Raw genomic sequence first — 17,153 nt, forward strand, 5'->3', positions numbered from 1 at the left:
TAAAATTACTAATGACAGAGAATCCACCATGAATCTTGATACATTGTTCCAGAGGTTAATTATTCTCATTGTTAAAAATGTACACCCTATTTCCAGTGTGAATTTGTCTAGTTTCAACTTCCAGCCATTGGATTGTGTTATACCTCTCTCTGCTAGATGGAAGAGCCCACTATAAAAATATGTATTCCTAATGTAGATACTTGTGGACTGAAATCAAATCACCCCATTACCATCTTTGTTAAGTTAAATAAATTGAGCTCCCAGAGTCTATCACTATGAGGCACTTTTGCTAATCCTTTAATCATTCTTATGGTTCTTCTCTGAACCTTCTCCAATTTTTCAATATCCTTTTAGAATTGTGGACACCAGAACTGGACACAGTATTCCAGGAGCAGTTGCACCAGTGCCAGATACAAAGATAAAATAACCTCTCTACTCTTACTTGAGATTCCCCTGTTTATGCATCCAAGGATTGTATTAGTTCTTTTGGCCACAGCATCACACTGGGAAATCATATTCAGCTGATAATCCACCATGACTCCAAATCTTTTTCAGAGTCACTGCTTTCCAGGATAGAATTCCCCTCTCTTGTGAGTATGGCCTGCATTCTTTGTTCCTAGATTAATACATTTACATTAGTCATACTAAAATGTATATTGTTTGTGCCCAGTTTAACAAGCAATCCAAGTTGCTGTGTATTAGTGACCTGTCCTCAATATTTACCATTCCCCCAATTTGTGTGTCATCTGCAAACTTTTAGTGATTATTTTATGTTTTCTTCCAGATCACTGATAAAAATGTTAAACAGTGTAGGGCCGAGAACAGATCCCTGTGGGACCTCACTAAAGACACGCCTACTTGATGATTCCCTGTTTCCAATTACATTTTGAGACCCATCAGTTAGCCATCTTTTAATCCATTTAATGTTTGCCATGGTTAATTATACATTGTTCTCTATGCCATGCATCCAGGCAGTCTCCTCTTTAAAACCCTATGAATATATATTATTATTAGCCCTTGCATTCTATTGACAGCTACCAGCAAAGAACTATTTTAAGAACATTTTACAGAAGTTTAAAAGTTTTTATTGGAGCTTGTTTTCATCTCATCTCTCCCCTCGTGTAAAGTCATTTGACTTAATTACCATGAATTCAATGTCAGACACATAAAACCCCCTAAGAAGTTATTTTAAATAGTTTTTCTAAACATAAAATTGTTTTGACTATACTGTTACCTTTGCATCTAATGTCCCATTGCTGGGACTCTCTCCCTTCTCAATGGGATAAAGCTCCTACTTACTGCCCAGCAAGGCCACAAGATGCCAGACTTTAAAGTCAAGCTTTTTTATAGCTATTCACTGGCAGATAATTGGAAGTTTAAACACCGGCCTATAATAAACAGTTAGGGTGGAGTCCACAAAGCAATGTAGACTTCTAACTTATATTAAGGCGCCTAACTTCCACTGATTAAATAGAAGTTAGGAGCCTACATTGATTCATGGATTCCACCCTTGGTTCCAGAAAATCTGATATACCCTTATAATGGAAAAATTGACTATCCAATAGAGGCAGCTTGCAGTATTACTTTGAAAACTAGTGATCCTTTTTGAACTATGCCAAGACAGTCCAAGAAGCTAAGAAAAACAATTGACTCATTTTGGCCAATTAAGAACTCTGCAAATTAAAGAGTACTTTCTTTGTGGACTCATCTCCTAAATTCTGTTTGATATATGATGGAGAAACTGCTAAGGCAACATATGTTTATCTACGTACGTGTGTTACAAATTTAGGTCTCGGTCTTGCCAACTCTTATACACATACTTAACTTTAAGCATGTGAATAGTCCTGTTAAATTCAGGAGTACTTCTTAAATGCTTTAAATTCACATATGAGTGTTTGCAGGATTGGAGCCTTAGGTTGTTATTACACCAGACATTAAATGTCATATGTAAATTGTTATTGGTGAGTGTTTTCCTGGATTGTATTAAATCCTGTTTGTACTTTGTTTGCTATATAAAGAATAATTCAAATCACTGACACTTTAGAGTATTGTACCATATTATTGCAATGGATGCAGTTCTAACTTGTAAGCACCTGATTATTTTCTTGTTCTATCTATACTTTTTCCAGTTTCTTCTTTTTTTAATAGTAATTTTTTTTAAAAGTTAAAAAAAAGAATAGATCACAAGCATAAGAATGAGTCCTGTCCTTCTTGGGCTTCAAACCAGGTATGATTTTTTTTCCCCCAGAAAATTCCACACTGGGAAGAAGAAAGAGAAAACACTTCTCTGACAGTTTTTTTGTTGCTGGGTGGTAGTGGTGGTTTTTAATGGTGGCTGTTTGACACTGATCACAGGCATGGCATGCTAGAATAAGTCCCAGTGTGATACATTAGTGGGCACATGAGATGATCGAAGTGAATAAATACACATATTGTACAACTCTACAATTCATTACATGAACACTGCATCCATGAGTTCACAAATGTGCATACACACACATATTTTCCCTGACAAAATATGCTAAAATGAAGTTAAGGTTGAGAGTATACATCAGTAATACAACATTATGGGGATGGTGTAATTATTCCCAAAAGATACATTACAAACCCAGGAAATTCAGAGTTAAGGTTACATTTAAAAGAACTCCAAACATATTCAGGTAAAAAAAAAAACATGGTGAAGAACTCTAAACAACCTTATCTCTGTCCTGAAGTAATGTAATATTTGTGATCCCAGATTAAATTTATTTTTAAAGACAGATTTTTTCACATATTCCCCTCCCTGCCTGGCATCATTTTCTGGATTTGTAATGCGTGTGTATACGATAATTACAACTTCTCTATAATGTTTTCAACTGAGAAGTTACTGATATATTTGATATATATATTCTCAAACTTAATTCCATGTTAATGCAGTTTCTTGTCTCAATTTCTCTAGGGTTTTTTCAGTCATGAATACTAAACAAGAAACCTAAGAAGAATATTACCATATAACATTTCTAATTATTTGAAGATCTGCAGTATCAACCTCAAATCTTTTTTTTTAATTTTAAATTTAGGGGCAAATTCACCAGTACACCAAAACAGCCAGAGCACGTCAGCTAGTTAAGATGGTTTTACAGCTGCTTTGCATCATCAGAGCAGCATTAAGCATACTGGAGAATCTGACTCTTAATTTGCAATTGACTTATTAAGAGAGAGGGCTGTATTAGCAAAACTGGTGATAGGTGAAGGAGGGTAACAGATCTTAGTCAGTGACTCTCTGTGCTCCCAGGATTCCCCCTGTGCTCCTGCACAAGATTTCAATTAATTTTAACTATATGGGAAGTCTAAAATGCCTGAATTATTCCACTGTTAAGATCATTTGGGACAGAGAAAAGACTGATAGCTGCTTAATTTCTTAAAGGATTGTCTTTAATTAACTTAAACTAACAACAAAATAACTTGTAAATTTTCAGAAACACACTCTCACTCAATGACTGGTCCACAGTGGATAAATCATTAAATACACCTCTACCCCAATAACACGCTGTCCTCAAGAGCCAAAAAAATCTTACCACGTTATAGGTGAAACTGCTTTATATCGAAATTGCTTTGATCCACCAGCATGCGCAGCCGCCCCCCGCAGCACTGCTTTAGTGCATTATATCCGAATTCATGTTATATCCGGGTAGAGATGTAGTCATTGGGCCAGAGACAGAGGGAAAGAATGACTGTAGTACAGTGGGTAAGGCATCCACCTGGGAAGTTGGCTTCAGTTCCTCTGCTCCATTCACTTATTATTTATCCACAGTGGACCAGCTTCAGCAGGAGACTTTGAGGGAACCCCACATAAGTGATTAGGGCACTCTCCTGAGAGATATGGGATACCCCTGTTCAAATCCTCCCTCTCCCTCTGCTAGTGAAGGAGGAATTGAACAGGGATCTCCCAAGTCCCAGGTGAATACTCTAACCATGGGGCTAAAGTTATAAGATGAGCACCATCTCCTCCTCCTCTGGCCAGATTCTGAATGGGACCCAATCTGGTAGGCACATTTAGAGGCCACCTACCAGTTTGGGCCATGCATGTGTGATAGGCAGCCACATACCTATCTTTCCCAGGCTTGTGAATGACTCTGGGGTTTAGGCAGGAGATGGTGTCTCAACACCTTGAGGAAAGCAGACATGTACACTCTCAGAGACATAAACATAGGCACAAAGGAGAACTTTTACCCTGAAAACTTAGGTGTCAAATTAGTTTAGACACCTACAGCATTTAGTGGGTGTTTTATGGATCTCAGTGGCACCAAAAGTGGGATTTAGGAACCTAAGTACCTTTGTGGATCCCACCCAATACGTTTTGGCAACCTGAACTACAGATGCCTTTATGGTTCCAGCTGTAAGAAACACTTTATTCCCCCACTTGAATATTTATTGAAAAAAAAGCTCCTCCCCCATCCCCATTAGTATTTGTCTAAATAAACATTTAAATATGTAGGATTTGGGGGGAGGAGAGGGGAAGGAGGAGGGGTGATTTACTGTACCTGAAAGAACACCCATCATTCACAAAAGTAATCATTTACCTGTCTAAATTTCACAAAAGCTCATCTCTTTCACCAAAAGAAGTTGTTACAATAAGAGATATTACCTCACCCACCTTGTCTCTTTAAGAAAAACAACAAAACGTTTTAAACCATATTATGAAGAAAATCCCTTCCACATATTTTGGTTTACAACTGAATAGGTCTTTAAGCTGCAAGAAGGTATGAGAAATTCAGACGTTCTTTATAAAATACTGGTTCTTAAATCTGGAAACCCCTTCTGTCCCCTCCTCCAAGAGAAGAAAATTGTCATTCCCATTAATTCAATGGGCAGCGCACAGCTGCGCTGTTGCGACAGGTGTAGCGCACGGGTGCACAGGGGTGCTTGTGTGGGGGCTCGTGAGCATGCACAGGAGGTGGGTGGGTGGGTGCACGCAGGCCAGCACGGACAGGGCGGGGGTGATGTATTGCTACGAGATCACGACAGGGGTCCCCGCGTGCTGACAGGATGCGGGGTGCCAGGGACGCTGCGCAGGGCGGGGCGCGCAGGCTCCAGGCGGGGGAAGGGCAGGGGGGCTCCAGGGAGGAGAGGGGCCTTACGGGAGGGAGACGGGGGCTGGGGCGAGAGGCTAGTGGGGGGGCCCAAGGATGGGCGGGAGGCCGGGAGCAGGGCCAGCCGCAGGGGGCTCGAGCGGGAGCAGAGACAGGGCAGGGGGACACAACGAGTCCCCGAGGGAAGCTGCACTACCTGGACCCGCTTCCTATGTCTCCTCCGCTCCGCCATGTTGTCGAAGTCTGGTCTGCCGGTGACGTGGGGGCGGGAGTCTCGCGAGAGGCCGCGGGAGCTCTTATGTAAGCGGGGCGGAGCTGGCTGGTAGCTAAGTTGGGGCTCCCGACTGGCGGGAGGGGGTGACGTGGGGGCTGGGCTAGGGACCGGCTCGCCAGACGGGGGCGGAGGCGGTTTTGGCGGGCTCCCGGCGGGGCTCGAGCCAGGCGGGGGCGAGCACCGCGCTGGGTATTAGGCGGCCTCCTAGCGTCTCTCTTCAGTAGCGCGCTCCCTCATCGCCCCGCCGCTGCTCCGCCTGAGGGGAGCGGAGCAGAGCTGTGGTGTCTGCATCTTACCTAGCGCCCCTGGACGGGACACCGATGGTAGGTGCTGGTGTGGTGTCTACACTAGCGCTCACAGTGGTGTTAGTTAACACATCTTAATTAACACGTTAATTCACTAACCATTCAAGTGTGGCTGTATCCCTGGAGTTCTTTTCTCACCCTTGTGTCCAGGATCACCACCATTTTGGGGCATTGGTGCACCTCGGTCCCTGCTAGTCTCTTCCTGTGCCACACAATAGTTTAGTCTGTGGAGGGCTGTAATGCTTTAGTCTAATATCCAGGTTATTGGGTTCAATTCAAGGGATAACCGGGTGATAAACAGGAGGTCAGCCTAGAATCTGATGGGATGTTCTCGTCTGGCCTTCAACTAGGACTCTGTGTCAGCATTCACAAACTCATGTATGCAGCTATCACAATTTAGAACAATTGCCTGAAATGAGCCCACAAATTTAGGTGCCCAATTGTGCATGCATTTTTGCACATCGACTAGAGGCATCTTGTTTTGAAAAGGTCCAGAATTTGGTCCAAAAGGCTACAAAGTCCTTGGTCAAAAATTTTAAACCGAGTGCCCAAAGTTAAGCTCCTAAATCTATATTTACTCAGGTGTTTTTCTTCATCTCTGCCTACTGTGCTCATGTGTTCTATTCATGTACAATACAAAGCACGTCACGATGTACCAAATGTGTGTGGCAGCACTCCAGGTACATTCTGCCAGGTACACTATTTTATGCCAGGCAATAGATTAAACAAACCAAAAAGTATCTGTAAATGGTCATAGACGTTATTCTCTATCTTGAAAGTCTGCCTCAAAGCTAGGTTAGTAATAACCCTTTCTTTTGAATATAGGCACATACATTTAGAATGGACAATTGACTACACATTCCTAGATAAGAGATTAGACTAAAGCAAAGATACAGTAGTTGATGCACCGTGCCTCCGTTTGTAGATGCTTGTTGATATGTCCACAGGTTATGAAGGCATTGTACCAGTTTAGGTTAGTCAGACCCTTTCCCATAGTTTAAGCGATAGGTGCAGATATACATCTTACATAAAAATCAAATACCTCTTTACCTGAGATTGTTTCACCACATGCTTTTACTAATAGGCCATATATATTAGCAAAGCATGTTTAGTTCTGTATCAGAATATGCAACCCACACCAAACCTTGTACCTGGTTACTCCTGCTAATCTGGAAGCACTCAGCTTGTCTCAGTTTGTATTCATGCGCAAATGAAAATTATACTGTCAATTGAAAACAGTAAAAAGTTTTTAAAAGTTTCAGATATACTTGCCCCTGAATCACCCTGTGCACGTCTGTGATTTTATAATCACAATTTCCTATTTTTTTTTAATGTTTTTCTCTCCGTTGGTGCTGGACAACACACAAGCTACAAGTTAAACTGTCTGACTATAGAGGGGATTATACACAAAATAAATTGAAAATATAGGGAAATAAAGTTTTAATCTATTTTAGATAGAGTAAAATTAGGTGTTTCTTCTAAAAATAGTGGGTAAAATATATTCAGACAAAAGTGTGATTTTTAGGTTGGCAGTAGACTTTTAATAATTATTTAATGTGCTTAGCTCTTGAAGTTACAAAACAGTAGGTTCAAATTGAGGCTGTTGGTTTAACTTTCCTGTGAAAGAGGTTTTGCCCGTCTCCTGAATGACCAAGGATAACAACACTTTACTTGGCATAGAAGTGGTGGAATGCACAAGTGCTAACAGGACACTGAGTAGAAACATGACTTGAGATGCAGAATAATGACAAATGGCATGTGATGTAATGCTTAAATCTATCTTATGAGAAGCATTCTGCTAATACTGCAAGAAAGCTTTGGCTACTCAGGTTAGAGACATATTCAAACACATACAAAACACTTTAGAAAGAAAATGCTCTCACTCCCTGTAACAGCAAAATATGTCCTGTGCTATACCTCTCTGTCGTGCGTGTGAGGTAGCATGTATCTGCTGTTAAAACAGCAGACTTGTTAACTGAGTCATCATCACATTAGGAATTTAAATAAGTGGAACAGCAAAGTTTCTTAATTCAACCTACATACTGATCTTTCATTAAAAGGCATCTTACACAATTTCTGGAACCTGTATCGTAGGGAAATTCATGGTATTGGAGCAGTACTTGGAAAGTCTGCCTGGAAGAATGCAGACGTAGGTGAACTTGGCTCTCCAACAAACAGAGGACTACCTGAAGGCCAACAAAACAGAGGAACTGTTGTGGCCACAGCCTTGAACTGAAGGAGAGTTGAATAGATGGTAGAGCCATCCCAGAGAAGAATGAAGTGACTTTGGAACTCCAAGGAATGAATCAAATAGGAATAGGAATGCATACCAAGAATTGAGGCGGGAACTATTGGCCTTTCTTATAATTGCCTTCTATTGTGGTGGATATGTGGAATATAAAACAATTATTTCCCATGGTGGAACCTGACCCATGGAAAGAGATTGTAACATCTGTAAAACAAAGTCCAGTGCTGCCAGGGGACGTCCTGTGTCAGTGCAGCTGAAAGAGATGGCATCAACCTTCATGGAGTTGGGGTGTGTCCAGACATTAGTATGATAGGGCTTAGTCAAAATTGAGTGATTGCAGGTAGGAGAACCTTTCAAGGTGATCTGTGTTCATGTGAATTCCAGATGTATAACTTACGGTGGTAGTTATCTCCCACCAAGTAAAACGAGTCAGATGGCTCAATTCATAATGTGAGTATCTCACTTGTTCCAATGGCCTGTTGTCTTTAGGAGAGTAGGATCATGCTCTTGCCTTGCTGGAGTTTGAATAGGGCATAGTAAGAGAAATGTTGTAGGTAAGGAGGAGACTGGATCTGCTGGCAGCAATGTAGGACTTCAGGAATTAAGTTCTGAATTTTGTATATTGTGTTAGGAGTAGAGCGGGAATACAAGCAGCTTACAAAGTGGGTTTTGGATGCGTGATGTTCAAATAGTCAAGATTGTTTTGTATTGTATCTATCTGATTTAGATAGTAAGTTGCATGGGGCACAGACAATGTCTTTGTAAAATATCCACAACTATGGAACCAGTGTTTACAGACTTCTTTGTAATCCCTGATACTGGGGTCTCTGATTTTACAAATGCCACTGCTCTTAAAAATCAAGATGGCTATTGTGACGCTACACCCCATATTCTTCATAGAAAGATGGTTATGATACGAATATGGCATAACTAAGATATATTTTATGCAAGGTGGCTCATATAAGGTATAATTGGAAAGGTTATAATTTACTGAATGTGATTATCAAATTTGTATGCATGTATCATTTCTGTATCTAAAGTTAGGAATATTGACTATGTAACAATTACATCTGTGTTTATACTTGGGAAACGCCCATCAGACAGTAAGTAATCAGCCTTAATGGGTCATTAGAAAATGACAATGAGTCTTTGAAGATGTGAATTTCCAATAAGGCCTGGAGTTCCTTCCCGTGGCCATTGCAAATAAACCTGTTTTCATAGTTGCTTTGACACTGCAAGGCCAGTTGATAAGATCACCTGATACAAAATACCATCTGGGACACTGTTGGTACTTTTCCTCTGTAGGCGGATGGAGATCAAACAAAGGTTTCCCGCCTGGGGTAAATCTTTTTTAAGGCTGGGGAGGGGGTTAATCTGGACTCTCCTTCATTGCGTACCCAAGAAGAAAGGCTGCTGAAAATACCTGAAGGGACAAAGGAACTAACCTGAGGGGAAAGGCAGGGGTGAGTCCAGACAGACAGGGGTCCAGTCTGTAATAATAAATAACCGGAACTCTAAGCTACAGAAACTCTGCAACTTGCCTAAAATAACATTTAGGGTGAGAAATTACTTCTTGAAACCAGTCTCTTTAAGATCTTAAGCTTAGTATGCGTGTTTTGTTTTATTTGCTTAGTAATCTGCTTTGTTCTGTTTGCTATCACTTATAAACACTTAAAATCTGCCTTTTATAGTTCATAAATTTTTGTTTATTAAACCAAGTTTGTGCAACTTCTAACTGGGCGGGGCAAGAAGTTGTGCATATCTCTCTTCACATTGAGGGAGAGGGTGAATTTTTATGAGCTTGTACTCTGCAGATCTTTCTATACAGCGCAAGACAATATTATTTTGGGTTTATTCACCAAAGGGGGTGTGCACATGAGTGCTAGGTGAATACTGTCACACAGAGCTGACTTAAGTCTGTGTCTGCACCTGGGTGTGGCCCTACCTATGTGTGTGCGCTGCAAAAGGCCAGAGAGCCTAATTCAGCAAAACAGAGAGAGAAGCCAGGCTGGTGGAGCAGCAGGGGCTTAGTGAAACCCCAGTACATCAGGTGGCATCCCAAAAAGGGGGTCTAACCTGTCATAGTTATCACTACACATATACATACATTTGTCCATTTTAGTTAGAAACCTATTTTCTAATACATTTCACAGATTATACATGGTGTAAAGCTTTTGCAATGATACGAACTTTCAAACTGGTCTTTCTTTTTAAGGGAAATCCTAACACAGCTTTCTGTATCCTTTAAGACAAATAATACACAATTGACTGAAAGGGACGATTCAGAAGTCACCCAGTAACCCACTACAGGGCCCAGACAAAAGAATGGAACCAGTATGGTCCATCATGTAACACATACTTTGGGACAACTTGATCTGCATATCACTGGCACTTTAAGCCTTACCAGCTTTTTTAAAGCTGTATTGCATCAATGTATAGAAAGGGAGTCTTTAATCAGAGAATCCGGACAACCTGAACAGTAATCCTCCATATTAAAAAAAAAAAAATCCTTGTGCAATTTGATATTGAAGTAATAAATGCAGATTTGCCAAAAAACATGAAATATATTTTAAAATGCATACTGTGCATTGCGTTACAAGTATAGATCAAATATAAAGAGAAGGCCATGACTGCAAGTGAATTATACTCTATTGTGCCCAGTCTTTAACCTTCTCTTTCCAGGAAGGTTATTAAGAAGATTATAGCTGGGCAACTTTGGTGTAATCTGGTGTCAGATTCCCTGATCTCTTTCAGTCTGGCTTTGGACCTGATTATGTCAGGAAGAGTGGTCTCATTGGTTGATGATCTCCTAGAAATAGACAAATTACATGTTGAAGCTGATTTTTCATTTTTTTTCTTTTAAAGATTTGTCAGCAGTTTTTGATACCAGTGCCCGTGAAGTTCTGTTAACACACCTGCAGATACTGGCTAGGATAGATGGGAAGTTTTTATTCTTCTCAAATATATCCTAAATTGTGGGGTTACAGAATTGTTCATGCCTAAAAGTTCTCTCATATGGGGTCCACTGTTCCAGTACTATTCTGTCACTGCTCTGGTTAATGTGTACAATATGTGAGGCCATTGCAGGAAGATAGTGAGAAATTTTGGACTATGCTGCCATCAGTGTTCAGGTGACACACAGCTCTATATCTGATTTTCATTGAGCGTAGATGGAGTAGCGTATCGATTTCCCAGTGCCTGGCTAGGATTGAATGTGGATAGGGTGAGGTGGTTGCAGTTCAATCCAGACAAGTTGTTGATGCTGGTAGGATGGAGCAGCATCTAGCAGAAGGCAAGATGGAGTGATGCCTGCCTCCATGATTGAGTAGGACTGACTACATTTTGTCAATGAGGTTTGCAGTTTGGGCAGAGGAAACTTTTGGATCCAACTTTGCTCCTGAATTCTCAAGTGGTATCTACAGCCTAAAATGCTTTTTTTTGTCCAAGTCTGGTTAGGAAACCGAAACTGTAACTATTTTCTGTGGTGTAGGCCTTGCTGCTGTTACCCATTCCTCCAAAATTACTTATTGCAATGCACTTGACGGGATACCCTCAAGAAACAACTCAGAAGCTACAACAGCTGCAGAAAGCAGCTGACCACCTCCAAGGAGAACTTAACACCAGTTTTCCAGACTGATTTTGCTTCCTATTTGCTTCCAAGTGAAATTTAGGTTATTGACGATGATCTATAACAGTAGTTCTCAAACTTTTGTACTGGTGGCCCCTTTCACATAGGACGCCTCTGAGTGCGACCCCCCCATATAAATTAAAAACACTTTTTAATATATTTAACATCATTAAAAATGCTTGAGGCAAAGTGAGGCATGGGGTGGAGACTAACAGCTCGTGACCCCCCATGTAATACCCTGGTGACCCCCTGAGGGGTCCCGACCCCCAGTTTGAGAACCCCTGATCTATAAAACCATGTACGACTCCTGTTTGGGATCTGTCTAACTGAGATGACACCTTGTGCTATTTGTAATTCAAAATGTCGAGGCAAGCCAGGTACTTCCTTAGCTTTAAAAATCTTGAAGCTGGAGTTGGGGCCTTTGTTTCTAATATGTATATTTCTGTTAGTCTAACAGAAACAGAGTTTGTTGACCATTCTAGGATCTATTTTCGTAGGCTTTTATCTCAAGGAACTGATTTTGAGGGATGGACACAGTTCACAGTGTGGAGGTGCGAATTTATTCTACTTTTGTTTATATTGGTCAATAAATTGTGTATGACTTTAGTAATTTTATATTTGCACTTGGACACAATGTGTTGGGCACATTTTACATATAAAAAACAAGTAAATAGGTACTAGGAATTGGGGGTAACATCCCATATGTGAGATTTTACATACAACCAATGGTAAAACTGGTAGTATATTCCATGAGATTTAATCAGTAATGATTGGTGGATTTTAATGTATGCATATATAAAGTGAGGCATTTTGGTTCTAAGAATCATAAAGCAACTCATATGATGCCGTGTAAAGAGCTGGAATATACTGACATGCATAGATGACTGGTGCAAATATTCTTGTGGTTGGGTCTGAGTTGGGGATAGCCGCAGGTGGGCCAATGGCCCATTCCTATTAGCACCCAGGACCAGCAAATCTGAGCACCAGGAAAGTGCTTAAAGTAAGGCGGTGGGGTTCGCAACCCCAGATTGAGCAGGGGCGCTGAGGGGCACATTATTTTAGTGAAGTTGCTGCTCCCTCAGACCATTCAGTTCAGCTCTGTTTTCCCATCAGCACTGAGTCCAAATCTGCCCCATGCCACCCAGCTCCAGTTAGCACCTCCCCATCGGCTGATTGTTCCCTGCTGGCATGATGAAGGGACAGCCAAACCAAATGTGGGTGACACTGCAACCCAGTGCATGGACTCCTGCTCCTAGTCCCAGGCTCTGCCCCCTGTGACTGATCCTGTGTCCAGGGGGAAACAGGTCAGAGCCAGAGACGCTGAGCAGCAAGATCATGTGCGCCTGGCAGAGAGCAATTTGTGGGGACTGATCTCCTCTAGCCCTAGCCACCAGCTGCCTATGCTGATAGGGATTCAAGTCAGCTGTATGGGAAGGTGTTATTCAGTTGCAGCAAAGAAGACTAGTCAGTTCCTGAGCTGCATCAGAAGTATTACAAACAAAACCAGAGAAGCCATTATACCATTGTACAGCATCTGAGGGAAGTACCATGTGAAGTGCTGTGTCCAGTTTTCAGTAACCACCTGTAAAACATTTGTGGGAATGCTCAAATTCTGGAGAAGATTCTAAGGAGAGCGGCTCAACTGATAAAAGTTATGTAAGGTCATAGCTGTGACAGCAGGTTGGTGAGCAGAAGCCTATAGAGTTTGTAGAGAAGCTTATGGGGATCATAATACAGTACTAAAAGGAGACCTCAAAAGTTTAGGTGAGGCTCTGTTTGAACTGAGCTACAGTAAGAAAATATGTGGACAGCTCAGAAAACATAAATTTAGGTTAAAAAGTTCAGATGCTTTTTTTCCCTCCACACTCAAAAAAAAATTAACATTTTGAATTCTCTGTCCTGTGAAGACTATTCCACAATTCTAGGATTTCTTTTTTTAAAAATGGGCAATTATTTGGTCACTGCATGGCCTGAAACATCAGTGGTAATTCTTAAATGGCAGTTCTTTCTTTGATGCACTGAATTACAATAATTATCTGATTTGGGGTCAGGTTGGAATTCCTCTCACTGATCATACTGAGTTTCCTTTAGAGATTTTTCACCTTACTTTGGACTATTAAGAATGGAATAATCTATTAAGACTATATGGGCATAGTCCACATAATCAAATTCTGCAATATGGGGTGAGAGAAGACTGGTATTGATGGACTTTCCAACTTCTATTTTTTCTTCTTGTCAGAAGTATTTCTAATTCAGTTATTCCTAGCAGAGATTGATTTTCAACACATCCGGTATTACATTTTATTTATTAAGCCTTGTCATTGGGCTTGGCTCTGTACAAACAAAAAGTCACAGTCCCTGCCCCTACTAGCTTACACATCTAGTGCAGACACGGGCAAAATAATTTGAACACATATAAGACATACACCCCTTCATTAACTGCTTCACTGCTGCCGAATATGGCAGATATATTAAGTAAATAATGTCCAGTGCTACCACATGTATTCAGGTGCATCATCTGTGTTCAATTGTGATTTCAGTGGCACATCAGAACAAAAGAACACAGAGGTGGCATGGACACTGGAACACCAGTAAGTTACAAAGCTCAGCCAATATGGGTACATATTTGAGACTGCTAGTTACACCTTTGGTGCAGCATGTAATATTTGTTAAAAATATAGAAAGAATTTGCAGGTATTGAGAATCAATAAGGCCTCTAATGTTTATATATATAAACACACAAGGGCTGAATATGTGGCCCTGTCTAGTAGCAAATGAAAGAATGAAGAATAATTTTTTACTCTAATCGCTTTCACTTTTAGTAATCATAGGCACTACTGACTCGAGTATTAGGTAAAGATGTTTCAGGAAGAATGTGATTTTTTAAGTTGACAGTGGCCTTTTATCCAAAAGTTTTAAAAGTAAATTTTGATTATTTTACAGAAAAACCCAAAATCCTTTCTTAGAAAGTTTTTAGCCATGAAAAATACAGAAAAGTTAATGAAAAGGGTAGAGGTCAATACTTGCTAAAGTTATTTGAGAAAAATTGAACAGCGAACTAATTGCCATTCTAAGTTTATAACACTTACTTAGTTTTTTTGGTTTTGTTTTTTTTTTTGTAGAGAACCTTATGGAGTTATACTTAGGTTTTCCGGCTTCAGGTTTTTATTTTGTTTTTTTCTCATTATAGGTGTTTAATTTTAGGGAATTTTTTACTCATATTTAGAAGTAAACAAAATGAGTTTTTTTTTAAATCTCTGCTTAAAACATTGTTTTCTTTGAATTATATCAAAGATTGTTCCCCTTTGTAGCTCTTTACTCCCAGGGATGATCTCCAAAGATCTGATCTAAAACCCAAAGTCAACAGAACGACTCCCATTGACTTCAATAGGATTAGGATCAGGGCCCTCATGAGTATGAGAGGACTGTAGGGTCCATCAGCACTATAAATAGTTTTAAATACTGCAAAAATGACAAATTTGGGGTATTTTGCTATATATATCAGACATATGTATTGATAGGCTTTATTGGGTTTTATTAATTTAGCCCTAAAACCGGAAACCCTAGTTCTAGTATGTAGAGAAAATACACAAATATGTCAGTATTAAAGTCCAATCCTGCTCCAATAGAAGTCAATGACAGAACTCCCATTGAAAGCAGAATCAGGCCCCTACTCTTTTTAGCCCAAAACTTCGCTGTTTCAGAAAGAGAATACTCCTAAAGGCCACACAGTATGAACAGTACAATACAGTAAGATAAGCTTCTTCATTTAGTTGCTGCTGTTAGCATCTTGTCACACTTTATCTAATGAACAAAGATATGATCTACAAGACCAAGGACATAATATAACATGAAAAGAAGAGGAGTACTTGTGGCACCTTAGACACTAACAAATTTATTTGAGCATAAGCTTTCGTGGGCTACCGCCCACTTCATTGGATGCATAGACTGGAACATACAGCAAGAAGATATTTATACATACAGAGAACATGAAAATGTGGAAGTAGCCATACCAACTGTAAGAGGCCAATCAATTGAGATGAGCTATTATCAGCAGGAGAAAAAAAACTTTTGAAGTGAAAATCGAGATGACCCATAGAAGGATACTTACATGTATCCCATGTTAAGTATCCTCACACCTTCTATGGGTAATCTCGATTATCACTTCAAAAGTTGTTTTCCTCCTGCTGATGATAGCTCATCTCAATTGATTGGCCTCTTACAGTTGGTATGGCTACTTCCACCTTTTCATGTTCTCTGTATGTATAAATATCTTCTTGCTGTATGTTCCAGTCTATGCATCAGATGAAGTGGGCTGTAGCCCACGAAAGCTTATGCTCAAATAAATTTGTTAGTCTCTAAGGTGCCACAAGTACTCCTGTTCTTTTTGCGGATACAGACTAACATAGCTGCTACTCTGAAACCTGTCATAATATAACATGATTTACTTAAAGATAAAACAAAAGAACAGGTTCCCCTAATTTAAAATGTTAAATTACTTTTCCCCCACAATCATGGTAAATTAAAAACATACTTACTATCCTAAGCATCAGTTTTCCTTTTAAAAGCAGCAAAGAATCCTGTGGCACCTTATAGACTAACAGACCTTTTGGAGCATGAACTTTCGTGGGTGAATACCCGCTTCGTCGGATGCATGTAGTGGAAATTTCCAGGGGCAGGTATATATATGCAAGCAAGAAGCAAGCTAGAGATAACGAGGTTAGTTCAGTCAGGGAGGATGAAGCCCTGTTCTAGCAGTTGAGGTGTGAAAACCAAGGGAGGAGAAACTGGTTTTGTAGTTGGCAAGCCATTCACAGTTTTCCTTTTGTTTAATTACTCAAGGCCACATCAAGTAGACTAGGGGAAAGAGACTCTCTGTTAATGACATACAGTAGAACCTCAGTTTATCAAACCTCAATTTACAAAACTCCATTTTATCCAAAAAATGCGTGTGTTTCCAGGCGTAAGGGCTCAGTCCTGCAGGGATGTGGATGAGACTGGGAGAGAGCATTACAGAGCCACCATTAAGGCAGCAGGCTACTGACTATATCTCTCAACCTGCCAAGACCTGAATATGGGACAAAGTGTGTGACAAAAACCTACAGTGAGGAACACACAAAATAATTAATGCAGGAAACATCACAAAATGCTTTGAGATTTATCCCTTTCTAAAACGTCAGCTTCATGATCCTTGTTTGTTCTGTTGCAGATCATTTTCAACAGAAAAAGTGAGGGACACCAAATTAGTGCAGAACATAGATAATTTTGGCATTAAAATGAGTGACGTCCCTTGAAATGTGTTATATGCAAAAGGTATGCTGCTGCGCGTGGTGCTTTTTAATAAGTGGTCTAATAAGGTAAATTAAGACACGGGGAATGGGTGCTGCTGCAGGTCAATAGGCCAGCAGGAATTCTGAGCCCATCATTGGTTGCGACTCTGAGGCATTGAGCCAGCCAGCTGCAAGAACTGGAAAACATTTCTTTCTTGGCTTGTCTTCATGACAGCCTCTGCTCTCACTTTCTCCTAAACTCAGCTCATATGTGCAATCAGGCAAAGCAGCACTCAAGGGCAGCAGCAGGAGTATCCCAGAATAATGAATATGGCCGTTCCATGCATCATTTTAAT

General features: G+C 40.3%; 1 protein-coding gene and 1 long non-coding RNA gene across 3 annotated transcripts in view; one reads left to right on the forward strand and one right to left on the reverse strand.

The window, feature by feature from the left end:
• The window catches only part of SEC62 (SEC62 homolog, preprotein translocation factor), a 30,743-nt gene extending 25,328 nt beyond the window's left edge, over positions 1-5,415 (reverse strand). The window contains exon 1 of the mRNA XM_039487323.1: positions 5,269-5,415. Coding sequence (XP_039343257.1) covers positions 5,269-5,304 — 36 coding nt within the window. The 5' untranslated portion in view covers positions 5,305-5,415. The remainder of the gene's footprint in view (positions 1-5,268) is intronic.
• A 1-nt stretch (position 5,416) lies between these two features.
• LOC120371525 overlaps positions 5,417-17,153 on the forward strand; it is a 31,207-nt gene continuing 19,470 nt past the window's right edge. The window contains exons 1-4 of one of the 2 annotated variants that reach the window (XR_005584423.1): positions 5,417-5,669; positions 12,025-12,078; positions 14,068-14,118; positions 16,737-16,840. This is a non-coding gene — a long non-coding RNA (uncharacterized LOC120371525). The remainder of the gene's footprint in view (positions 5,670-12,024; positions 12,079-14,067; positions 14,119-16,736; positions 16,841-17,153) is intronic. The other variant, XR_005584422.1, reaches the window with a different exon arrangement.

Source organism: Mauremys reevesii, linkage group 9, assembly GCF_016161935.1.
Source record: "Mauremys reevesii isolate NIE-2019 linkage group 9, ASM1616193v1, whole genome shotgun sequence".
Lineage (NCBI taxonomy): Eukaryota > Metazoa > Chordata > Testudines > Geoemydidae > Mauremys > Mauremys reevesii.